Here is a 26,889-nt window from a genome sequence, read left to right as displayed (position 1 = left end):
CCAGGAAGTCAGGGTTTGCTGTACATCCCTCTTTCACACTGCCATGGACCCCTGCTCTTACGCTCCTACTGGCCATGTGTCACCTCCCTCTGAGAGGGCAGGAAACAAGTAGCTGTCACTTACCTCTCACAGACATGCAGGTGGGATCCAAATATTACAAACCCCCTTATATGATGGCCTGACATTTACTAAGTGCGAAGTCAGTGTCCAGTGTCTGTTGGTGCTAATGAGGTCTTTAAAAGCATGAGGCATGAGTCCCAAGCCCTGCATCTGTCCCCAGAGGAAGATTCAAGAAAGGGAAAGGAAGCAACTGAGGACTGAAATGAATGGGGAAGAGACAAACTGGCTAAATCCAAACGGGAGTCAACCGAGAAGCAGGAGAGGAGATAAACCATGACCACGTGGAAACTAATTCAGGAAACCATGACAAAGAACTTCACGATTCTTACTGACAAGTGACCTTCAGAACTACAAAGACGGCAGGTGGAAGGGTTGCTGGGGAGAACTGTCTCCTAAAAAGATTTCTTCAGGAGTGGGTGGCACATATGGGCTATAAGTAGGAAGTAATCGTAGGTCCTCTACCTAAATTGCCCCAAACCAGGCATTTTGTAAGAGCAGGAATTGTGTCCTTCTAGTCACTACTTGACAGGCGCTAGGCTGAGAGCCTTTCTATGCAGAATCCCCACGTGAGCGTGTGGTTGGGGACATCATGTCATTTCCCCTCCTAGACAGTGAGCCAGGATTCAAGAATGTGGGGAGTGGCTTACCCACTCTCTGATTCCCCAAGGGAATGTATGCAGGCCCTCTGCAATATGGACTATGCATGGCATGGCTCAGTTTTCTATCTTGAACCCAGGACTTAGCACACAGAGGGCATGCTAAATGGGATGGATAAATGAGCTTCCCATGTAATCTCCACCTTTACACCTCTGGAGGAGACAGACTATTCCTGTGAAGATGGAGTGAGTTAACATTGTAAATCATGGAGAAGGGTGCCTGGTATACAGCACGTGATACAGAAACACTACAGCTAGCATTCCTGTTTTAGGAAACTAGGATTATTAGGGTTGTTTCTCAGATCTCTGTAGCTTCATCTGTCTGGTCCACATTTTTCCTCATGGGCCCAAAATTCCAAGTCCTATTACCCTCCTGGACTTGGCCCCACCCAAGACTCCACTAACCCAGCTCTGGAGTCTATCACAGGTTCTCTGAAATCAAAGGCCAACGACAGAAATGCTCAAGGGGACCGATCTGCAGAGCCACTGCATTCAGTGCCAGTATTCCATCCTTAGCAAGTCAGTGTTCCAGGCACACTGGAGTAGAGCGTTACTTGGGATGTGATCATTGCTGCCCAGAGATAACTACCCACTATAATATTTTGTGGCTTAATATGTAAAATGTATAGCTCTAAGGCCGTTACACTCTTTGCACACATCTGAAGATACTCGAATGAGAGCCATTTTTTTCCAAATGAGTCATTTTAGGGCTACAGCACAGCGGCCTAGAATGAGGCTCATTTTTGTTGGCGGTGTGCTGGTCAGAGTTGGGCTGTTCTGGGTACAAATCCTAGCTTTGCCATTTAGCCACTGGATGGCGGTAGGCAATCTCCTTAGCTTCTCTGACTGCAGGATTTTCTTGCATCTACAATGACAGAAGTACTTCCTCCTTGGAGGTGTGTCACTGTGAGGATTAGAAACAATACAAAGCTCCTAACCCAGTGCGTGGCGCATGGCAGACAAGAAATGCTGGCTGCTGTTATCACAGAGAGGAAGATGCACAGTTTAATAACGTGCTTTAAGAAGCAAGCGGTGAGCTTTGTGCTTTGAGCCAAGTGTTCTCAGATGGAAGTACGGCTTTCCTTCTCATTTTAGTTTAAATGCCAGCTGCATTGTGGTCTTTCCTGATTTCCCCAAGTGCAAGGACACTTTCCCTCTTCTGAACATTCACAGCCCTTTATCAGAACTGCTGCCTATAGGATGCAGATCCCTCTCCATCTCGTGTTCTAGTGATCCACTGTCTTAGTCTGCTTGGGCTGCCCTAACAAAGGACCAGAGACTGGGTGGCTTCAACAAGAGGCATTTATTTTTCCATAGTTCTGGAAGCTGAAAAGTTCAAGGTTAAGGTGTCAGCAGCTGTGGTCTCTCACACAGCCTCCCTTCTTGGCTTGTTGATGGCTGGCTTCCCGCTGTGCCTTCATTCAGTCTTCCCCCATGTAATTCTGTCCTCAAGTCCCCCTCTTCTAAGAACACCATTTGCATTGACTTAGGGCCCACACTAATGACCTCATTTTAACTTAAGTCACCTCTTTAAAGGCCCTGTGTCCAAACACAGTAACATTCAGGGCTGGCCAGTTAGTTCAGCTGGTTAGAGAATGGTGTTGATAACACCCAGGGTCAAAGGTTTGGGTCCCCATACCAGCCAGCCACCAAAAAAACCAATTAATTAATTAAAAAAAATACAGTCGCATTCTGAGGTTCTGGGGGTGGGGACCTTAACACAGAATTCTGGACACATAGCCCATAACATCCATGCCCACGACTTGTCGCTTGGCCTCTCTTTCGCCAACTGCAAGTTCATGGAGGAAGGGCCGTGCTCTGGCATGTCCATACCCCTACCTGCTGGGCATATGGGCATTTATGGAGATAAATGCTGATTCAATGACTACATTAAGTAAAAGAGAGAAAGCATCAGAAAAAAAAAGTGTCAGGGAGGAGAAGAGACCCAAAGACCTTAAAGTACTACTTTAATCTTCCAGCAAAAGTGGGGAAAGGAGGCTGTTCTGTGAAGAGTCCTATTTCCCTCCTAAAGTCAGAGACACCCTCCAGAACAAAAGGTTTGCATTCCTGAATGCTTCTGGACCTGCTTATGAAGAAAGTTCCCTGAAAGAGTCCCCAACCATGAGATCACTGACTCGGCTACCTCTCTGGGCCACCAGAGGGTCACCAGATGATAAAACAGAGCCAGGACAGTGAGAGCTGAAAAGACTGGAACCCTGGACTACCCACCAAGACAGAAGTCACCTGTGAGGCTGCACCCAGTGGGCACCGGCCAGAGTGAAGATGCTCTGCTGCCCACGCATGTGCCTCGGGCTTCGCCACCTCAGGGAGCCTCTTCAACTTCTAACTACTGGTATCTTCAACTCTGTGCTCCAAGGCTTTTACCAGAACCATGGAAAGCCAGAGGTACTTAGGAATTAACACCATTTCCTGCTCCCAACTAGCCCTCAACCAGTGAGTGCCTCTGCATCGTGGTGCATAGACAGCTCAGCTCTCTGACTCTTCCCATGGGAGGCTGGTGTTCTGCTGGTTTCCCACAGCTCATCTACAAGATGAAGCTCTGTCACCCCTGTGGCAGGTGGTATAACAGCACCCCCTCCACAGGCTGCCCTCCCTTCCCCAGCCAGTGTTCCCTGCACCTCCCAAATGAACAGCTTGCACTTGAGTCCTTAGCTCAGGGTCTGCCTCAGAGGGAATCCAACCTAATGTGCACAGCACTCATCAGACTAAATCCAATCAGAAAGCTCCCCTCCAAAGGTGGCTGGCTTCTTTGGCGTCTTTGCTCACCTAAATCCCTTTTCCTTGGATAACTAACTGTAGAAAGTGTGACCAAATTCCACATCTAGGGGAGGACTTGGTTCATTCATGTGGGCTCAGTTCTGTATCGTCTCTCCAGTTCACCCTCACCCCAATAGTTTTATTCATTTGCAAAGGCATGGAGTGGAAATCAGGAGCACAAAATCTAATACCAAGCCAAGCATAAAGGAGCTGTCCAGCCAAGGATCCTGCAGTGGACAGTGGCAGCCCAGCTCCCCTCATACTTGCCAGGCTCCTTGGAGTCAGCTCGGGGGTCTCGGGACCTTGTCCTCCAAGGTCTGAATCTGACTGAAGCACCATTCCCCTATTCCCACCCATTCCTTGAACAAAGTAGTTGGCCAGGCTGCTAATGGCATGCTAATTTTTAAGATAAATCTAAAAGCAACCATCATTTTATTCTGCCCAAGGGTGCAAGCCGATATGGCAATTGTGTTTGGGAGACAGAAGTGAAGCCAGTGGCACCGAAGAAGGAAAACGCTTTCCACGGCACTAGGGAGGCCGTAAGCACCAGGGGACAGCTCGGTCATCATCGTTCACACAGGCCTCCCTGTTGCCGAATGTAAATGGCTTTTAGATAAGGCTTTCCACTTCGGCTTCTGCATTCACTTCTCTCTTACAGTGTCATTTTATTGCAAGATGAAAATACAACGAGGCCATTTGTAACTGCAGTATCTGAGATAAACATTCACTGGGCAAGAGGGAACCGCCCTCCCTGCATGGGAGCACGAGCATTCAGTTATGAGGTGCTGGCCAGCAAAGAACATCCACCTGCATGCCTGCTATTGCTGTCTTGACGTCCATCTTCATACCAGGAAAGGAAAGAAAAAAGTGCCTTCCTTACCCTGCAGGACTGAGAACCTGACAAACAGAGGTAACTAATTTGTATTATCCTACATTCAACGCAACAAACATTTGTCTGTTTCACGGGCAACCTACACTCATAACAAACCAAAACCCAAAGAACATTCTTCTCCTAGGTAGTCAGTAGTAGAAGCAAATGGGAATTAATAGCACCTGGAGACTTCCTGAAAGTACCGTCCACTCACCTTAAGGAGGCATCCAAGGCCTCCCGGGGTCAGGCCCAACTCACCTTCCTTCCCAGCTCTCTCCCCTTCCCACATGGCTCCTGCTGTCTGGAAGCAAGCAGAGCCCCTCCCTACCCACCCCAGACCCCTTCACCTATTTACAACAAGCCCCAAAGTCACCTTCTCTCGGAAGAGCTTCTGGTCAGAATTTAAATTAACTATTTTTCCGCACATTCCTCTGCCTGTTACTTATAGATCTACTCATTTCCTTCTTGTATGAATCACTAGGTACAGTCCCTGCCATGCGGCTCCTAGCCTCTGGAGATGGAGGGCTGCGTTCCTCACCTCTGTCTCCTTCCCATTCTAGCCAGGTATACACACATAGCGCTGCTCAGTGAACACTGCTCAAGTGGGAAGCTACCTTTCAACAAGCTATCATTTAAAATGAAGTACACCGTCACTGTTTCTAAGGATTTTCAAGCACTTCTACTCTGGAAGTTCTCTTCCCATGGCTAAAAATGTAGCATAACATTTCTATTTAGGAAACGTTAGTTTTGAAATAACATACAGCTTGAAAGGTTTTCTTCAAACGCTACTTTTGAAATTTCTGCAGAAGGGAGGGGAAGTGGTGGATTAAGAGGTACAAAGCTACAGGGAGATAGGAAAAATGAGCTCTGGTGTTCTAGGCTGACTAGAGCTAATAATACTATACTGTATATTTCTAAGTAGCTAGAAATGAGGAACTTGACCGTAATCACTACAAAGAAAAGATAAGGGGATGGACATGCTGTCTACCCTAAATGAATCATTGTACGATATATGCATGTATGGTAGCAACACACTATACCCCATAAATATGTATGATTAAATTTTAAAATAAAATAAATCTTAAGTTTAAATTAAATAAAAAAGAAATGTCTGCTGTAGTTCAAATGGGATCTATAAGGTGGTTCAATATTCTATAAAAGCTCTCAATCAAAAAAGGTTACTAAAATTACAGATTAAATAATCAGTTGTTCAAAGATTTACTTTCAAGTCAGCCAAAACTTTTCTCATGCTTTTTTTTAATAGCACATACATCAATAAAAAATTACCTTCTCATAATCAACTGTGGGCTCAAACTTCTTCTGTATGATTTCTCTGAAGACATCTGGGAAAAAAAGCCACAAAACAACAGCAAAATTATTTCTTCAGTAAAAATATAAAATAAATATATTTTTTTAAAAGACACAAATGCTCATATTATTATACCTATATATAGTATTCTTATAATTTTATTCTTATTTCTTAATGTATGTGAATAATTGAATTAATGAGCCTCTAGCCAGAAGCAAAAAGTGGAGGACAAATATTTTTGATTTATTATTTTGCCAGTGGCAGAATTGGAGTGTTGCCATTTTTAAGAGTTCTGAATTTCTCGCAGTACACCTTAGTGTTTACCAGCAAACCAAACACAGCTCATTAATAATCACTGATAAACCATTACATTGAAATTGCTGATTCTTAATTATTTGGAACCACAAATCCAATTTATCTTCCAACGACTCTTTGTTAGCATAATATTTTACAAATAAAAGTAATCTTAAAATTAACCCAATCCAAGAGTTCTTAACATTAGAAATCCCTCTCTTCCCTTCTACAAGTAGTGCACAAAAACGTGGAAATGCTAAGCAAAATTGGACTTTTCTGTGTATATTCATTTTAGGCATTTTCAAATTCTCACATAGGTCTGGGACCAAAAAAGGGCAAGAGCCACTTCTTATTCTGAGCCACCATCTAGGAATGATATAAAACAAGTGAGGCCCAGAGAGAGTGACTTGCCTAAGAATCACATGGTGATTCAGGAGGAGGCCAGTCCAAGGCTTCCTTCCCCTGTCCAGGGTCCTTCCTATCACACTGAACACTGTCTGTCAACCAGCAAACAACTGCATCATCATGCCTCAAGTGCACAACCAGGGGGGAAAAGAAAACACACAGCAACTCCTTTTTTAAAACAAGTTCAGATTTACATGCTGGACAAAGGCAAGCCACTTCCCAACAGGGCTTTCTGGAAAACACTTTGCTCCTGTACAGAGCAAAGACACCAGTGGATGTTTAAAGATTACGCTGCAGAAACAAAGATTTTTAAACTGGTAGGTACCCTGTGAACCCTAAGAGCTCCTCCACAGTATGACAGTATGGGGGAGAAGGGGTGGTGAGGGGGTGCTGCCCAGGGACAGGAGGGAGCCTGAGGTTACCCAGCCCCACAGGCTGTCCCACCTCAACCAGTCAGCCTTGCTTGTTTTATAGATTAGGCTTCTGTTTAAAATTTCACTGGATCTACCTGTTGATTAAAAAAAAAAGATTAGAAATCATCTATTTATTAAAATGTACTTAATTACATGGTCATGTTCATAACATATTGCAATTTGGGATCTTGATCTAGTTAAGAGTTAGAAGGGAATCCGTGCTCCACCACTGACTGGGTATCCAATCTTAGGTGAATAATTAACTGTCACAAGCATCTCCATCTGCAAAATGGGATGATATGAGTCTCTGCTCTCCAAGGACTGCTTAGGGTTAAGTGAGATAATATCTATAAACAAAATAGTACAGGGCCAGGCACTTGGTGTATGCTGCTGTTATTATTATATAAAGGGATTTAGAAAATGTAGATTACAGGGCCGGCCCGGTGGCGCACTGCACTAGTGCGCCGCTTGGGAAGTGCGGAGGCGCTCCCGCCGAGGGTTCGGATCCCACATGCAGACCGGTTCCCGCTCACTGGCTGAGCGAGGCGCAGGGGCAACACCGAGGGTTGCGATCCTGTTGCCGGTCCCGGTCCGGTACGGGGGCGACACTGAGGGTTGCGATCCGTTGCCGGACACGGAAAAAGACAAAAAAAGAAAAAAGAAAATGTAGATTACAGAACAGTATACAGTCGTCCCTCGGTATCCACAGGGAATTGGTTCCAGGACCCCATAGACACCAAAATCCTCCAGTGTTCAAGTTCCTGCTATAAAATGACATAGTATTTGCATATTACCTGTGCACATCCTCCTGTATACTTTAAGCCATCTCTAGAGGCACTTATAATACCTAATACAAAGCAAATGCTATGCAAATAGTTGTTATACTGCATTTCTTAAAATCTGTATTATTTTTGTTGTTGCATTGTTATTTTTATTGTTTTTCTTCCTGAATATGTTTGATTCGCAGTTGGTTGAATCCGTGGCTGTCAACCCCGAAGATGCGGAGGGTCGACTGCACATGGTAAGTGTGGAATAGAAGACTTATTTTGGCCATGCACTACCCACTCACCTTTCTTTTATTAAAAAACAAAACAAAACAAAATACTTTGAATTTCTTTGGGGGAACCGCCCCTCCCAACCTCTCAGGACCCATGAACTGGGTAAGCGGTGAGCCTGGCCCCACAGAGATGGATCCTCAGTGGCCTAAGCCAGCAGGTCTCCAAGTGTGTCTGCGAATCCCTTGGGATCTCCCAGATACATTCAGGATATACACGAGGTCGAGACAAAAGATGTTACTTGACTTTTCACTGTGTTGACACGAGCATAGGGTACAAAAGCAGTGGTAAATAAGACTGCTGGTGAGTGAGCACGGATCCAGGCAGCAGCTAATGCTTGTTATATACTTTACTACCATGCATTCATGTTACATAAAAAGTCAGTAACACTTAAGAATATTCTTGAAAAAGAATATTCATTTTTATTAAATCTCAACCTGTGAACGTCTGCAAGTATTTTGAGTTGTCAACTGAACCAGCCACGTGTTTCAGGGAATACCATTTTTACTTGGAATAAAGACTGAGAAACAAACCATGGTTATTCAGACTCAGGTATCTAGCAGACATTTTCTCCAAAATGAGAGAAGTAGAGCCTGCAACTTCAAGAAAACCACTGACAAAATCTGTTGCCGATAATAAAATCAGAGCTCTTGAGAAAAAAATTAGAATTTTGCGAAATTTGTACCCAGCACCGTGAGGCTGACAGCATCCCAAAACTTACACTTGTCTAATGAGATCAGTGGGGATATTAAGGAATTTTTTGATACTGTAAAATGAAATGTGTCATCACTTGGAAGACCTACAAAACTCAGTGAACCAATATTTTCCAAGTGATTAATGCATGATGTAGTGTTGCAGTGGATTAAATTATGCCCCCCAAAACTCACTAAAGCTTGAGAAGTGTCCCCCAAGTTTTATGTATTAGAAACTTAGCCCACACTGTGACTGTTAAGAGGGTGGAAAATCCTATTATGGTGATTGAAAGGTGGAGCCTTGAAGAGGTGATTGGGTTGTAGGACCCTGCAGTAGGGAATGGGTTAATAATGGTGGTCAGGGGCGTGGTTCTGAGGGCTTTAAAAAGAGAGTGAAACAGGAGGTTAGACTGCTCTGTCTGCTCTCTCTCTGCTTCACATTTTTGCAACGTGATACGTTGCCATCACTGTTGCCACCAACAAGGCCTTCGCCAGATGTGTTCCCTGCACTTTGGACTTCCCAGCCTCAGAAACTGTAAGCAATAAATTTTGTTTTCTTTCTAAATTACCTAGTTCCAAGTATTTTGTTGTAAGCAACAGAAATGGACTAATATACATGATGTCACAAAATCCTACATGGGAAAAGATCCATCCAAAGTGGAAGACAGAACAGTGGATTGTATAACATATCAAGGTTTTGAACACTTCGCTGAAACAGTTCCGGATTCCACATTGCAAATATCTCTGTGAGACCAGATGTTCACATTATACTTTAACCTAAACAATATACCTCAACAGACTGAATACAGAGATATGCAAATCCACCTCACTTGCACTAAGCCAGATGTTAAAAAGATTTGCAAAAATATAAAAACCAATGCTACTTTTCTTACTATTTTTTTTAAATGTTGTCACTTTTTTTTTTTTTCCCTTACCAGTAAGAGGATTGTAACCCTTGGCTTGGTGTTGTCTGTACCACGCTCAGCCAGTGAGCTAACCAGCCATCCCTATATAGGATCCAAACCCACGGCCTTGGTGCTACTAGCGCCACACTCTCCCGAGTGAGCCACGGAGCCGGCCCTAAATTGTTGTTACTTTTAATAAAATTATGTTATTTATGGGTTTATGGTTTATTATGTTTATTTTTTTAGATGAATTAGCAAATAAACATTAGAAATGCTCTTCATTTTAAGTTAAAATATGGTAAATATTGATGGATACAAATAATAACTCTTTGGTGCCATGAATAATTTCTAGGAGTTAAAGGGGAGCCAAGACCCACAAGGTGTGAGAACTGCTGGACTGAGCCAAGCAGCATTCTCCACCCTTCCCACCCTCAACTCCTGCCAAAGTGCTTGGTTTAGGGGTCAGCAAACCATCCGACTTCAGCCAAGGACAGACAGACCCAAGCCTTGGCTTCTTGACAGGAGAAATGCTCACTAACACTCTCCTCCCACCCCATCCCTGGGCTTAGGGTGGAAACAATGCTGGTCAGGAGCTAAGCACAAGGCAAGAGACTGAGAAAGAAGCTGACACATAAGAACCAGTACCACAGAGGCCATGGTGACATCACTGGAGTCCCACTTTGAAGGGCTATTTTTCTAGCTGAGCAGGTGACAGGGAAACATGCTGTAGCTCAAAAGGCACAGAAACCCAGGGCAGCCTGCTCTTGAAGGCACACAGGTTGCCCTTGCAAGGGCCTGTGGTTCCATGGAATGCTACGACTATGACGTGGTCCTGTGCCTCTCCATCAACCGTTCTGACAGCACCCTTTCTCGCTGGTCTCTGCCAGCCCCTTCAAGGTGTGTGGACTGGGAGTGAACAGCCCTGAGGGTCCTTCCATGGACAGGAGCCAAACTGGTTCTGGAACTCAGGGCCTCTCTGTCTCTCTCGCACACATCCCCTTCTCTCCCCCAGGTAAGGAGATGGCAGTTGCAGGAAGTCTTCAGTTTTGTAGGATTCTATTGCATGCTTCTCTGTACCTTAACAGGGCTTTTTCAATAGCACATGGAACAGGATTTTCTTTAACAAGCTGTGGAGGTAAACAGATATCAGAGACCATGTATCATGGGCCAATGGTGGCTGCAGTGAAGTAGACACCCCCAATCTCCAGCAGACGCTCCCAGCAGTTTACTTGAGAACCCCCAGCCTCTCTGTAGTCCTTCTGGGATTCTGGTGGCCCTGAGTGTGCTAGAATGGTCCCAGCTACCTCTAACGGCACTACCCACAGGTAGCTGGTCTGCCAAGGCCAACCCTTGCCGTAATGGCCCAAAACCCAACCAAGGCTTTGGAGCAGGGATGTTCTCACGTCCTGTGGTATACAGCAGCATTGTCTCATAGAAATACAATGCCAGCCACTTAAGTGATCTTAAATTTTTTAGTAGCTACAATAAAAAAGTGAAAAGAAACAAGTGATTAGTTAATTTATTTTAATTTTAGCAATATATTTTACCTGCTTAATATATCCAAAATATCATTTTAACATGTAATCATATAAAAATCATTAATGAGGGCCGGCCCGTGGCTCACTCGGTAGAGTGCGGTGATGATAACACCAAGGCCCCGGGTTCGGATCCCATATAGTGATGGGATGAGCGTGGTGCTGACGACACCAAGTCAAGGGTTAAGATCCCCTTACTGGTCATCTTTTAAAAAAAAAAAAAATCATTAATGAGATATTTTAGAGCCTTACAGTCTTCCAAAGTCTTTGAAATCTGGCATGGATTTTATACTTCAGTGCATCGCAGTTCGGATCAGCCACCAATCAAGTGTTTGCTGGCCACAAGTGGCCTCCGCGTACTAGATGGCACAGGTTCAGAGGCTGCAGCTCATCTGGCTTATGCCCAGCCTGGAGCAATCCCATTTCACCCAGGGTGGCAAAGACTCTATCCACTCCTTTATTCCCCCGCGTCGTCTCTGTGTATGATGTCACAAAATGAACACAAATGAACATCCTTCGTGCTCAGAGCTATGGTCTCTTTTCCTTTGACTTCCCTCTGTGTCTCTAACTAAGCAGCTCTTCACTCTGATCAATGAATGTCAGAAATTCCTACAGTACATGTCCAAGCATCTCTGCATGTAAAGTCCTGGCATTAACATACCACTGCCCACACCTCATTTGGGAACTCACGGGAACCCACATAAGGAAATTCTCACCTCAGTCTGCTGCTGGTAAAAATTCTGAATCAATTGTGTCCACCTAAGAAATCTAGTGGAGGAACCAGAGTCCCACCTCTGGGCCCCCTGGCTCGGTGCCTCACAAACGTCACACTCATTCTGCTGCACTACAGTCCTATGTGTGCAAGATTATAAAAGACTCCAGTTGGAAACCATCTCAACCTCTGACTGGCTGCATCCTCAGCAAGTGGTACTGATCCTGCGTAAGTGCAACATTAATCTACCAGCAGAGCCTGGCTTCTATTCCATAGATCAGATATCAATCCCTAAATTCTGGGTTTAGTTCCCTGTATTTCCTGGTGAGCAATCAGCATGCAGGTGATGCGCAACACCAACCAGTAAACACGGAAGCTAGAAAACCTCAGTTTAACCTGGTGCTCATCAAAGATGACCATGTCATGGCTAGTCCCAGCTCTGATGGTTTCCAAATGAACAGATTTTATACTGACATTTCTCATCTTGTTTACGTATTGCTTTTCAGCCCTGATAAGGAGGCACAGCCCAGTGAGGGTTATAAAATCTGGTAAGCCATGACAGTAGCAGCTTCTACTTGTTGCAAAATGTTCTATTTACTTAAATCTGACCCAGTTTTCAGGATCATTCAACAATATTCAATCATCTATCATGTGCCCATGAAGTGCCAGGCAACACGGTACATGACCCAGACCTTATCCTTGAGAAACCAGTCTTATCCTGCCCTCCAGGAGACTTCTACTTGGAGATACCAGTGACCTTATCCCTCCTGAACCCAGGCACTGTCTGGCCACCTTTGTCATGAGTGATTTATTTTCTATTATACCAACTCCATGCTCTTTTCCACAACATAATAGTTGCCTCTTATGATATAAGGGTGGAAGGGAAACACTGACGGTAGTGGATGAGGAAGTTGTTTTCATGGTAAAAGACTGCTTCTCAGTATCTGGTCTTATGGAGTCATATATAAAAGCCCCCAAAAAAGGACTCTGTGGGTCTCCTGAGAATGAAGCTGTCTGTCAACCTCTCTTCATTCACCTTCTAGACCTTACAATGTCCTCTCACCTGGGAATTGCTTTAAATTTCATGTGATAATGTAAATTAAGAAATGTAGCACCAAAAGGCTAATTCTGACCCATTGTGTTATACCATCAAGTTAGAAGGCACTTTGGTTTGGTTTGGTTTGTTGCTCGGTGTGTGTGCGTGCATGCAGGTGTGCATGTGTGTTTGACTTTTCTATGAGTTTCATGATATCTGAAGCCACAGAAGTAAAATAAAATAAGAAAAGAGCTCTGTGCAGGACCCATGTATAACAGATACATCTTCCTTATCTTAGTCAAAACTCATCTTTGACTAAGATATTTCTGTTCCCTAACTGGTTTATTTTATCTGTAGGTTCTGACCCAACCTGGGCCTAGTGAAATTCCACCCTTCTCACGTTCTCCGTAAAATGAACAGAGAACTTAAAAACCCCTGTTGTTTGCATTGATTTATCAGACTTGTGCCAAGCTTAAATGCTCTTGGAAAGAGTTTGCTGATAACATCTGTAAGTTGGCCTCTTGTGCACTTGTGTTTACCTGGAAATGTGATCGAGGCATAAGTAGAGTTAACTTTCTCTCTGTGGGGAGACCAGAGTCCCTCTTTTGCCTTCAGTGGCACCATTTCAAACATACGTGGTTCAGGGGTCTCGCCCATAGCTCTGTGCTAAGAATGATTTAATGTTAGCTTGTGCATTAAATCAACACTGATCAAAGTGAAAAAGATTATTCATATTTTTACTGAAAGTATTAGTTTTGTGCATAGAATAAAATGATATTCACGTTCAACGCAGAGACCTGCAAAAACTAGGTTTGTAAATGCATAACTTTAGTCAATTAAATATTAATTAAAACCCAACTGTAATTATTTCTTTTCAAGTCACAGAAGACTTTCCACAGGCACTTAAAAATAAACTTGACAACTTGCGTCTGTCTAGGCCAAATACCTGAGGGGACAGAGGGCAGGTAGGCCAGACAAGTGGAACGCCTGATAAGTCGAGACAAAACACAAATCTAGAGAGTTCAGACATTGTTAAGTCCTGCATGTGCTGGCATTACACAGGGTGTGGAAGATCAAGAGGCATTTTGCCCTAAGAAAAGCGTCCAGCACAGTGCCTGGTATATAATACACTGACATAAGCACGGTCACCTCCACTTAGGTGCTGCACAGCCTTCAACACTCTGCTCTGCTCCCAGTCCATCAGCTAGAGGCACAGAATGCAAGTGCTCAGCAGTGGCCATGTGTCACTCTTCTTCCTTGGCACATGGCTTGACTCTATTCCCCAGCCCCTCTTGCAGGTAGATGGGACTGTGACGTGAGTTCTAGCCTGTAGAATATTGACAGACACGACTGCACACCGCTGCCAGGCCTGGATTCCAAAACCTCCCACTAGACCCTCCATGCATGCTCTCTTTATCCATCTCCCAGGCAAATATGGAGGATCCAATGGAGAATTCTGAAGCCCACAGGGACAGCAGAGTCCCCACACTGCCCCACCCCTTCAGCTCTACAACGGACTGAGCTGTGAGAGATACACATTTTAAACTAAGATTTCAGCTTGTCTGTTATAGCAAATGGCGTTACTTAACCCTAACTAAAATAAACCTTGCCCAGTTGAGACCCCCAACTCTTCTTGGTGCATGCCTCCTTTACCTGCAGCCTATCCTGCCAGCTTTGACCAGAAAGAATGAGAAAAAACTCATTTTCCTCTGGAAAGGGTATATACACACACACGACGCATGCAAACAGAGGCTGGGTGAAGTCAATAGGTCAGCACCAATGTAAACTGTGATTTTAAAAGACATCTCCATTCAAGATATGAGTTCCTTTATTCATAAAAGAGAATGCATAGGAAGAAATTTGAACCCATAAAAATCACTATACAATACAATGCGGTACAGCTCAGAGAAACCTCTCTTCCTGCCTGCTTCTCATCCATTGGCTACAAAGCTGTGAGTCATCCACAGGCCTGACATGTCCACAAGCCATTCAGAAACTTCACTACCCATGAAATTGTCCTAGTCTACAAAACACATGTTCATAACCAGTTTAAACCACTGATTCAAACATGTCTCTATGGCCAAAACATTTCAGGAAAATGCTCTCAGGTAACGGCATTACCTGGGAAAGGTGCATCAGACTGGCGCTAAGGCTAAGTTGCCTTAAGATCTCGGTGCCATCTCCAAGAGTTACTGCACAGAGTGGCTGGTAAAGTGGTTTGGGAACACCAGCTTCCAGGTCCAAGCCACTCTTCCTGGAGGACAGTGCAGATTTAACCCAAGATGCAGAGTCACTTGGTGAAAATATAAACATTTATGCGGTTTATGTGTGGTCCCCAGCACTTTTTCCAGAGCTTCCATGTCGAAGAGGATCTTAGATTACAGAGGCAATTCATTGCGGGTCAAGTCTTCCCTTCTTTCATTGGTCTAGGCTTACTCATTTTGTTTTTATGCTGCAGGACTTTCCAATTCAAATGTCCAAAATGAAAATCTGCCTTCTCTCAACTGGAAAATACCTCCTTACTTTAAACAAATTTAGAAAATTCTGGTTATTTGTATAGCTTCATTCAGTTTACCTTTTATCAAGTAATAAATGTTTAAGGAGCCAACTCATTGCATGAAAATTTTTACATCTACATTGAATCAGCTTAGGAGATGTGATCAGTTCTGACAGCTGATAGGTTAATTGAAAAAGAAAAAAGAAGTAAATCATGCCTTAGACATTTTATTTTAACTGAAGGCATACAAATACACATTCATTTGCCTATCATTTGATGCAAAGCCATGTTCTTTTTTAAGTATGAGTCCTCCAGCTAGAATGGAAGTGTTATGATAGCATCTATGGTGAAAGAAAGTACCTCCCTTAGTTAAAGGTGGTGCCAGCCACCCCACCTCCAAACCACAAGCTCAAGGTAGATGACAATGGCCTCCTTTGCCCACAAAGTCACAATGTCTACACAGTGTGTGGATACTTCAGGGAAAGCACTCAGTGATCACAGACAGTGCCTCAAGATACAGGGGACCTAGCTTATGTCATTCTTCAGTGACTGGAATGTGGAGAGGGCTTGGGTTTTCTCCAACTACACCCTCCCCCCCACCCTAATCCCCAGACACTGGGAATTACTGCCTATATCTGTCAGGGTTCTCTGGAGAGACAGAACCAATAAGAGATAGAAATAGAGATATAGATAGATAGAGATTGATTTTACAAAATTGTGGGGGCTTGCAAGCTTGAAATCTGTAGGGCAGACTGGCACGCTGGAAACTGGCAGGAGTTGATGCTTACAGTCTCATAGCAGAATTTCTTCTTCCTCTGGAAACCTCAGTTTTTCCCTTTACAAGCTTTCAACTGATTGGATGAGGCCCACTCACATTATCAAGGGAAATCCTTCAACTACTTATAGGGGCTGGCCGGTTAGCTCACTTGGTTAGAGCACAGTACTGATAACACCAAGGTCAAGGGTTTGGATCCCCTTACTGGCCAGCCAGTCACCAAACAAAATTTTAAAATTAACAAAAATTAAAGTCAACTAATTCTGGATGTTTAACCACATCTACAAAATATTTTTACAGCAATACCCAGATTGGTGTTTGATTAATTAAGTGGCTGGGTACTATCTCCTGGCCAAGTTGACACAGAAAATTAACTATCACTCTACCCAAGCCATCTATTGTTCCTGATGGAATGGTTATGCCCAGTGGGTATGTTGGAGTAAAACATCTCTGAGCAGTGTAGGTAGAGAAGCCACCATTAATGAGAACTCCTGACAACCTGAGCTCCCCCTACCAAGAAAAGGGCAGTGAACAGGGCCCAGTTATTACAAGGGCAGGAGACCACACATGATCTCTGATCTTAAATGATGACCCTTAACCACCCCAGGAAAGTTGATGTATGTTTGGCGTGCATTGAATCAAAAGGCTGGTAAAGAAATGCCTTTTGAAAAGATTTCTGTTGAAAATGACAGAACTAAAGAAATTTTTCACTTGAAAGTTTAAGTGTCGCTTCTCTGAAAAATGTACTTCTCAACCCCATCTTCCAGCAGCCCTAGAAGTGTTCATCATTTACAATGAAATGAACACAATCTGCCCACTCCCGGGCTCACATTTCCTTGTGGCTTGTATGAGTGATATTGAGTTCAAAGAACTGATTTTGAGGGGACCCAACAACCAATGCAACTGCCTCAGATCCTGGAGTTCACCGAATTCCTCGGCTGAGCATATTTCCTTCTGGTGTGGCTGAGCTGAATCTGTCTGAATTTAGTACTTGAGGGATACATATTGAACAGCCACTTTTCAGTTTCTTGGAGCACTTTTGTTAAACCACTCAAATCCTCACATCAACATGACTAAACTTTTTGGTTTGGTTTTTAATAAAAGGATTGAGGCTTCGGATAATGAGAAGCCAAGCTGGGTTTATTAGACTTATCAAATATATACTCTTGCTAAGCTTAGGTATTCCAGAGAGGGAGATCCCCCTTTTCCTCATTTAAAATATGACTGGCACTCTCAGTGTGCTTTTTCCCTTCATGACAGCTGTCAGCATGTGACCGTGCAGTTCCTCCCCTTTAATTGACTGGAGCAGCTTCTCCCTGCAGGACTGACACACACTGGCTTTTCCTAGAATTAATGATGGCACTAATTTGCTCTCTGAGTAAAGAGTTCGGGAAAAAAATGCTGCATGGGAAGCTATTCCTGTGGAAACATCTGGGACCCATCTGGCCCTTTTAGCTTTCGGCCAGCCATGTGCTCACACCAATTGCTCGATTGTGATTATACACTACCTTGATGCACGGCCCAGCCTGTGACTGAGCAGGTCTGCCCTGCAACCATTTCCAGTTTCTTTAGAGGAAGCAAGCACTCCAGCTGCATAGGCTGAAGGGAGACTTCTGAGGTCTCCTGGAGCTAGGAATCCTTGACAAATCTGCCTTTCAGATAAGAGCTGGGGCTGAGTGGCCTCCCTGCTGACAGGGCCACTGGCAGGGACATGCAGGGCAGCTGGCACCCTGTGGTGGGCAAATATTTGTGGATTCCCATGGTATTTCCTACCCTAAGACGTTCCTGGAAAGTGTAATTCCATTTACAGCGTCTGTCTCTGCTGTTCATTGGGAAAAGTTTGCCTGGAGGATCTTTGAAAGGAATGCCATCTGAATCACATTTTTTGGTCTGCACCAAGGTCCTCATGATCTCACAGACACTGCTGCGAGAATGTAAATCAACTAACCCCATTTCGTTCTTGTATGTGACAAAAGGCTCAGCTTCTACAGTGGCTTCCTCCGGACAGAGAGTGGGATTAGGGGCAGAATGAAGGGGGACTTTTTTTTCCCCCTGTATATACTTTGAGCTCACTTGAATTTTTTAAAGTTATTTTAAATTTTTTTTAAAAAATAATTTTACTAACATATTCTTCTACCTCCCACCCTCCCACCCCCCTTAAAAAGGGGGGAACATAAGAAAGACATAATAATTCTAACATAATAAAGTTAACAGTTCTGGTTCCTGTAAATGGGGTTTCACCATATCTTATGCAGAATATGAAAGGCAGATTTCAGCACATCTTGTGTAAGAGATGTGACCTAGAGCAATTTCTACAGTATTTCAGCATCGAGTATTTGTCATAAAAAAACCTACCAAATACTGGTCATAACTGTGTCAAGTAAGAGGGCTCTCCTCTCCTTAAATCAATACAAATCTTTCCATTAACTTTTTGAAGTACCCTTGTGTGTGTGTATATATATATTTTTTTTTAAACATACATCAGTCCAGTCCCATTTCTCTAAGAATTGTAATAACCACCAGTCCTGCTCTGTCCAAGTCTCCAAACTATGGATTTAATTCTTCCCTTCCCTCCATTCTTACTTTCTCAGAGTGCTTTAGAGGAAAAGGAGGGGAAAGAGAAGAGCGTGTTTACTGTGCACCATAAATCACCCCCGAGCTAGGTGGTTTCAGGCAGTGTGGCTCAGCAGGAAGAGCGTGCACTTTGGAACCAGTCACGACTGGCCTCGAGTTCAGCTCCAGAACAAACAAGCTGTGCGAGTGATTTGGATATGGGTGAAATTACAGAACTCTCAAGGCCTGAACTTCCTTCACCTATAAGATGGAGAGAAAGCAATTGCCACCTTGCAAGCTCACCAAAAAGATTATGACACACAGTGGCTCCCTCCCAAGACCCTCCCAGCGCTCCTGCAGAGGAAGCATTACCATTTCCTTTATCCAGTGAGGAAGGGAAGGCTCAGCAAGGTTGAAGAAGTTGCATGAGATCATGCAGTTATTAAATGGTGGGGCAGGAGTTCAAATTCAGAATCGTTGTAATGCTGACACTCACTGCTCTTCCCCCTGCGCTCCTAGTGTGGATTCAGATTCCAGTTCCACCCTTGCCACCTTTGTGCATGTGGAGGGACTGGGGCCATTTACTCAAAGTCTCTGCTCCAATATTTTCATCTATAAAAGAGGGTAATAATCCTTGCCTTACAGGATTATTCTAAACAATGTAAATAATGCGTGTAAAACACTTAGAATAGTACCTGACACAAAATAAATGTTCCAAAGGTGGTGGTGGTGGTTGTTGCAGCTGTAGGAGTAGGTTATGAGTAGTTAGTTCCCTGTGCTTTTCAATCTAAGATAAATATGGGCAAAAATGTCTGTTCACAACAGGATAAAACTTGGAGAGAGATGAGAGATTTTGGTCTTTATTCTGATTCTCCGTTCACTGGCTCCATTATATTGGGCAAGTCACTTACCCTCTCGGGGACCAAAATTTCCTCATATATATAATGACATGGTCAGACTATATTCCCCACAATGTTTTATAGGAACAAATATGTCCCAGACCCTACACTGGGTGCTAAGGACACAGAGATGGAAAGATGCAATGCATGCTATTCGTGGGCTCACGGCCTACTGGGAAGACAGAATAGGAAATAACGGAGGAGGTGTGCTGTGTGGGGAAATGCAAGATTACGAGGTTCAGCACTGGTGGGCTAGGTTGGGGGATTTATGAGGAGTAAGGACTTACTGGAGCAATAGATAGTTAAGCTGTGTCTTAAAAGAGGAGTAGTAACATCCCACCACTAAGTGAAAGGAAGGAAGTCCAGAAAGAAAGAACAGCAAGTGCAAAGTTACAGAGGCATGAGATAGCACAACAAGTTTAAGAAACTGCAAATAATTGGCAGGACTGAGAGCCGAGTTGGAAACACAGAAGGAGACTGGGATTAGTCAAAGCCATGCCCCCCCCCCCCCAGGACAACTTCCTAGAGTCCAATACAAACATGACACCTCATTGGCTTTGAATCCTGCCTACATAAAGTTCTTTAATGTCAGAAAACAAAACCTCAAATGAAAGAGAGGGAAATGCCCAAAGGCCACCTTCTTTCAATTTAAACACAAAACCAACCAACTTCTGTTGGATCTATACCTATGCCTGTTTATTAGCTATGGGATCGGAAGGAAACTCTGCAGACAGTGTGCAGATGAAAAGGAATGCTTTATGATCCCTGAGCCTGAATCCTCACATCTGGGCTAAATAAAGACCCGTCAGCAACTTAAGCAGCACACAGACTCTCCTCTCCTCTCGTTTCTACATCTCTACGTCTCCAGACTTATTTTCTGTACTCCCACAGAATCCAAAGCCCTGAGCTCTGTGCAGACCACTCACAAAATCACCATCGAGTCCTCAGGAAACACTGAAATATACAGCTTTCCCCAATTGCTGCAATACGTATCAGAATGCTCACTATCAAATGGAAAAGAAATGGTAGAAACAGAACATACCATTTTATACCCACTATCGTAATGATTTATTAAGGTAAGAATAATCTATGGATGCTAAAAGCACTAGGCAAATAATTTTTGGGCAACAGGATAGGATATGAAAAAATCTGCAAGACACCATCTTAACCAAATAACCAAACAATTTCATCAATAATGGGACAAACTGACATCATGAGCCCCACCCCCCACGATGTGATGTGCTGATAGGAAACATCATTTACGTAGCACCCCTGATAAAATATTTAATTTGAATGAAAACTAGGAAGTACATTAACGGAAACATACGAGAAATGTAAATATGGACTGTATAATAGATATCAGTGTTATAATAATGTTAAATGTCCTGAGTGTCATATTTGCATGTGGTTATGTAGGAGAATGACTTACGAGATGTGTGCGAAAGTACTTAATGGTGGGGCAAAATATTAACAATTGATGAATCTATGTAGAGAATAAAAAAGTGTTCACTTGCAAGATTTTTGCAATATTTCTAATAGTTTGAAATTATTCAAAATATAAATTTTGAAGGAAAAAAGTTTTTGAACCTGGTTCCATCTTTTCCCTTTTCCAAACTCTTCTTCCAATACCAGTTGGCCAGTTAACCGATTTTTCCAATATATAAAACTCAAAACTTTTTGATTTAGTTTTGGAGAGTCACGATGTTTTATGTTTCTTCCTTCCTTGTGGCATTCTGATTCCAGGGAAGGAAGGAAACAGGAAAAATACAATTGAAAAATGTGGGTATTAAACTTAGTAATTATAATAAATAATAAAAAATTAGAATGCTTATTAACTTTGGTAGATTGGTAATGATGTTGTGGATAGTGAGAAACATCCATATTCTTTAGAAATGCATATTGTGGTGGAAGGGGAAAAGATGTCATGTTTGAGATTGATTTAAATGCCTCAGCAAAGAAAAATGAAATGAAAAGAGAAAGAAAAGAGGATAGATGAAGCAATTATAAAAAAACCGGGTAATGTTTCCATCTGGGCAACTGGCATATGGAGATTCATTATATTCTTCTTTCCTGTTTTGAGGTCTGAAATTTTTCAGTGCAAACAATTTATAAGAAATCTTACTCCCCTCGCACTCCAGGATCCCATTCAGATTGCCAGTACATCTAACCTATTTTTAAAGAAGTCACCTACTAATTATTCCTTTGGCTTCTCATCTCTCTTCTACTCCATTCTGGTCTACACAACGCCATCACACGAACATACATCTTAGTTTGCCCAGTCAGTCTTGGTTTATGCCTGTTGTCCTGGTGTAAGCAGTACCAGTGCTTTTACTCCTAAAATGACCCAGTTTAAATGATAAATTAAATTATATGGTCACCATAAATAAAGTGATCTTGAGTTCAAGTTCCAGGTCTGACACTCAATGCTGTGTAACCTCATCAAATTATTTAACTTCTCTGGTCCTCAATTTTCTTATCTGTAAAATGGAGGTAATAGTACTCATCATTAAGAAATAGTGTGTGAAAAGCCCTCAGCAAGATGCCCAGCATGTATTAAGCAATTAATAGACAGTTGTTATAATTATGTCTTCCTTCAAACAAGACTCCTCAAATCCGGCCAGATCCCTGCCCCCCAAAACATGCCTTGTTCATGATCCTTCTGAGACTTACTGATGCTGTTCTGCCACCTATCAAAATCCTCCCTATCCTTCAAAGTTAAAATGAGGCCCTCAGCTGACTTCCTCCATCACTAAATACCAACAACTCATCACTCACTCCTGACACTGAATAATCCACTGGCTTGCATATTCCCCAAACTATTTATTCTATCTAAATACATTTTGTCTCCTCCCCTAGAGAGACTGTTAATTCCTTAAAACAGAAAATGTTCTGTCTTCCACATAAACCCCACAACCTCTAACCCAGTGTTATGTACATATGTAGCTGTAGCAAGTGCTCAGTAAAACTTGCATGCCCTAAACAAGACACCTAAATAAGACCTAACATTCTTCTAAGCAAGAATATGTTCCTTGCGGGAAAAAAAAAATCTAGAAATACAATCATAAGAAATACAATCTTAAGAAATTTTGTTTGTTTTAAGAACTTTCTGCATGATTTTTATCTCAGCTTCTTTATTCAGCCCCAAAGGAAGTGGGTGGGGTGGGAAATCAAGGGCTTCTTTCTCACAAACTGAAACACCATCCCAAATCACCATCATCATGGAACTTTAAAACCCCAGTCAGGAAGTTGCTTAGAGAGTTTCTAAGGACTAAAAGGCCAGTGTGGCTGCAGCACCATAACGAGGGCAGAGTGGCTGGAGATGGGCTGGGAGAGTTGAGCAGAGGCCGGGCTGGGGTGGGGGTGGGGGATACAAGAGTGCATGCACTCACGCACGCAACAAACACAGAAGTTATTGAGCATCTGCTGCATTTTAGGCACCATTATTCCAGGCTCTGGGGATACAGTATGAAGGGATGAACAAAATCAATAGAGCGCCACCCCTCAAGACATTTCAATTCTAATAAGCAACATAAACAAATATTTACTCTAATACCTGGATACATGCTATAAAGAAAAAAGAAGCAAGGTAAGAAAGTTGGGGTGAGGGGAGAAGGTCTCTCTGAGATGACATTTGAGCAAAGACCAGAGGGAAATGAGAAACAAGGCATGCAGAAGAATGGTCCTTTGCCTGGACAGTCAGATGCAAGGGGTCTGAGCAGGACAGTGCTTGGTATATTCCAGAACGAGCAGGGAGGCCAGCTAGTGAGCCTGCTGTTGTTACCCCTCCTCATTCTCTATATACATTAGGAGGCCACAGCCATGGACCAGGTGACTGGCAGCCTCAGCTGGGGGACAGACCTGAATGAAATGCACTCTCACAGGACACATTTGATTTACACATGAGCAAACTGGTCTTTGGGAAGACTGGCCTACTCCCTGTTACTTCAATGCAGTACTTGCACCTGGGAAGCTCTTATTTCCAAAGTCAATGAGCTATTCCCTTGAATTTCAAAAGTAGATATTCATTTCCACTCAGCTTTATTTCTGTACACTAGTTATATTTAGAATGGCTCTTTAAAAAAATGCAATTCTTTGCCAGGCAGGCTTCGGGTATTCAGTCATTTACACCACAGTAGATCCGGCATATGAAACGCAGCCTGTCACAATCAATTGCCCTTCTAAAAGCCTGCTGTCCCAAACTCATTAGGCTGAGCTTCTGGGTCAGCCAGTTCCCAAGAGGAGATGAGAACATCTACAACCTCCTCTTCCCCCAGGATACAAGGCCATTTACTTATGATCAGGTTCAATGAGAGCCTTCATCTTAATTAATAAACATGTCATATTCAATCAGTGAAGCATCAAGTGAAACATTTTAAAATCATGATTCAGGAACTTATAGATTCCTGCATGAGATAATAAATGCTAAAGAAATGCCAAACAGAAATAAACAGTCACATCACCACCTTCTGGCCCCTAGAGTTGACAAAGAAGTTTCTTCTCCATAGGATTATTCAACAGAAACCTTGTCTCTCATGCTGCTTGCTGCAAATGAATCACTACTCTCCCTGCAAGGCTAAAGAAACTTCTTTCATCAAGGCTGCTGCCAGGGGAGTCTTCACCATTCATCCTCATTCCTCTAGTTCTAAATTATCTGATTTTTTTTAAAAACCCCACTCAATGAAGATTAGGCCTTTAGGATTTCTATTTTTATTCATATTCTACCTAGACTTATAGATACATATATATATAATTAAGATAACACAAGTAAAAACAGAAAAGAAAGCCCAAAGATGTAAGAGGAAACACGAGCTCCTTGCAGGCAGAGACTCTGTCTGACCTGTGGTTCCATCCCCCATAGGATGCACTACATACAATTGCTGAAAAAGGAACTTATCAAGCATAGTGCATGTCAGGGAGTCCTACCTGTGACTGAGGGTGAACCACTATTTTAAAATTTCCCAGCAGCAGCACCAACAATGTAGGAGAGTTCCCTTTTCTCAACATCTTTGCCAGTATTTATTTTCTTTCTTTTGATAGTCATTTTATCTGGAGCGAGATGATATTTCATTGTGGTTTTCATTTGCATTTCCCTGATGATTAGTGATGTTGAGCATTTTCCATTTTTGGATTTGTTGTCCATTTGTATATCTTCTTTTGAGAAATGTCTGTTCAGGTCCTTTGCCCACTTTATAACTGGGTTATTTGGTTTTTAGCTGTTGAGTTCCTTATATATTCTGGATATTAGCTCCTTGTCTGATATGTTGTTTGCAAGCATTTTCTCCCATTCTGTAGGTTGTTTTTTCACTTTGTTGACAGTGTCATTTGCTGTGTAGAAGTTTTTTAGTTTGATGAAGTCCCATTTGTCTATTTTTGCTTTTGTCACCTGTGCTTTTGTAGTCTTGCTCAAAAAATCACTTCCCACTCCGATTTTGTGTGGTGTTTCCCCTATGTTTTCTTCTAGTAGTTTCATAGTTTCAGGTCTTAAATCTAGGTCTTTAATCCATTTGAGCATGGTGAGAGATAGGGGTCTAGTTTCAATGTTCTGCATGGGGATAGCCAGCTTTCCCAACACAATTTATTGAAGAGGCAGTTCTTTTGCCACTATATATTCTTGGCACCTTTGTCAAAAATCAGTTGGCTTTAAATGCGTGGGTATACTTCTGGGCTGTCTACTCAGTTCTGTTCGTCAGTTTATCTGTTTTTATGCCAGTACCATGATGTTTTGGTTACTATACCTTTACAGTATATTTTGAAGTCAGGTAGTGCAATGCCTACAACTTTGTTCTTTTGGTTTAAGATTACTTTGGCTATACAGGTTCTTTTGTGGTTCCATGCAAGTTTTAAGGTCTTTTTTTTCTATTTCTGTGAATAGTATCATTGGTGTTTTGATAGAGATTGTGTTGAATCTGTAAATTGATTTGGGTAATATGGGCATTTTGATGATATTCCTTCTTCCAACCCATGGGACTGGGTATATCTTTCCATTTATCTGTGTCTTCAATTTCTTTCACCAATGTTCTACAGTTTTCATAACAGAGGTATTTTACCTCCTTGGTTAAATTTACTCCTAGGTGTTTAATTTTTTTCATAGCCATTGTGAATGGAATTACTTTCTTGATTTCATCTGCAGATATTGTTAATGGCCTAAATAAATGCTATTGATTTCTGTGTGTTTGTAGTCTGCCACTTTACTGAATTTATTTATTAGTTCTAGTAATTTTTTTGGTAGAGTCTTCAGGGTTTTCTATGTACATGATCATGTCATTTGCAAATAGGCATAGTTTGACTTCCTCCTTTCTGATTTTCATGCCCTTTATTGCCTTCTCTTGCCTTACTGTGCTGGCTAGAACTTCTAGTACTACACTAAGTAAGAGTGGGGAAAGTGGGCATCTTTGTCTTGTTCCGGATCACAGAGGAAAAGCTTTCAATTTTTGTCTGTTCAATACGATATTAATTGTGGGTTTGTCATATATGGTCTTTATTGTGTTGAGGTATATTTCTTCTATACATAATTTGTTGAGTGTTTCTATCATGAAAGGGTGTTGGGTTTTATCAAATGCTTTTTCCGCATATATTCAAAAGATCACATTTTTTTTCCCTCCATTCTGTTGAGGTGATGTATCACATTTTTGATTTGCATATTTTGCATATGCTAAAACTACCTTGTGTCCCTGGGATCAATCCCACTTGATTATGGTGGATAATCTTTTTAATATGTTGCTGGATTCAGTTCACTAGTATGTTTTTGAGGATTTTCACACCTATGTCATTTAGGAATATTGGTCTGTAATTTTTTTGTTCTTGTGTCTTTTTCTGGTTTTGTTTAAGGGTAATGCTGGCCTTGTAAAATAAGTTTGGAAGTATTTCCTACTCTTCAATTTTCTGGAAGAGTTTGAGAAGAATTGGTATTAGTTCTTTAAATGTTTGGTAGAATTTGGCAGTCAAGTCCACTGGTCCTGGGGTTTTCTTTGTTGGGAGACTTTTTATTACTGCTTCAATTTCGTTACTCATTATTAGTCCATTTAGGTTTTCTAGTTCATCATGATTCAACTTTGGTAAGTTGTATACATCCAGGAATTTATCCATTTCTTCTAGGTTTTCTAGTATGTTAGCATTTTGGTTTCCTTTTTGATTTCTTCTTTGATCCATTTGCTATTTAGAAGGATGTTGTTTAATTCCCATATATTTTAAGCATGTTGTTTAACTTTCATGTATTTGTACGGTTTTCAACATCCCATCTGTTATTGATTTCTAGTTTTATTCCATTGTGGTCAGACAAGATAGTTGTTATTATTTCAATTTTTTGGATTTGTTGAGACTTGTTTTGTGACCTAACACATGATCTATTCTAAAGAATGTCCCATATGCTACTGAGAAAAATGTG

The 26,889-nt window shown here is 42.2% G+C and overlaps 1 protein-coding gene across 6 annotated transcripts in view; it reads right to left on the bottom strand.

The window, feature by feature from the left end:
- PROM1 (prominin 1) overlaps positions 1-26,889 on the bottom strand; it is a 120,008-nt gene that overhangs the window by 61,980 nt on the left and 31,139 nt on the right. For all 6 annotated transcript variants that reach the window (XM_008577657.1, XM_008577660.1, XM_008577661.1 and 3 more), the window contains one exon: positions 5,713-5,768. In XM_008577657.1, coding sequence (XP_008575879.1) covers positions 5,713-5,768 — 56 coding nt within the window. The remainder of the gene's footprint in view (positions 1-5,712; positions 5,769-26,889) is intronic.

Source organism: Galeopterus variegatus, unplaced genomic scaffold (assembly GCF_000696425.1).
Source record: "Galeopterus variegatus unplaced genomic scaffold, G_variegatus-3.0.2 Scaffold1559, whole genome shotgun sequence".
Classification (NCBI taxonomy): domain Eukaryota; kingdom Metazoa; phylum Chordata; class Mammalia; order Dermoptera; family Cynocephalidae; genus Galeopterus; species Galeopterus variegatus.
The sequence above is the reverse complement of the archived record's forward strand: the minus strand, read 5'-3'. Positions and strand labels throughout refer to the sequence as shown.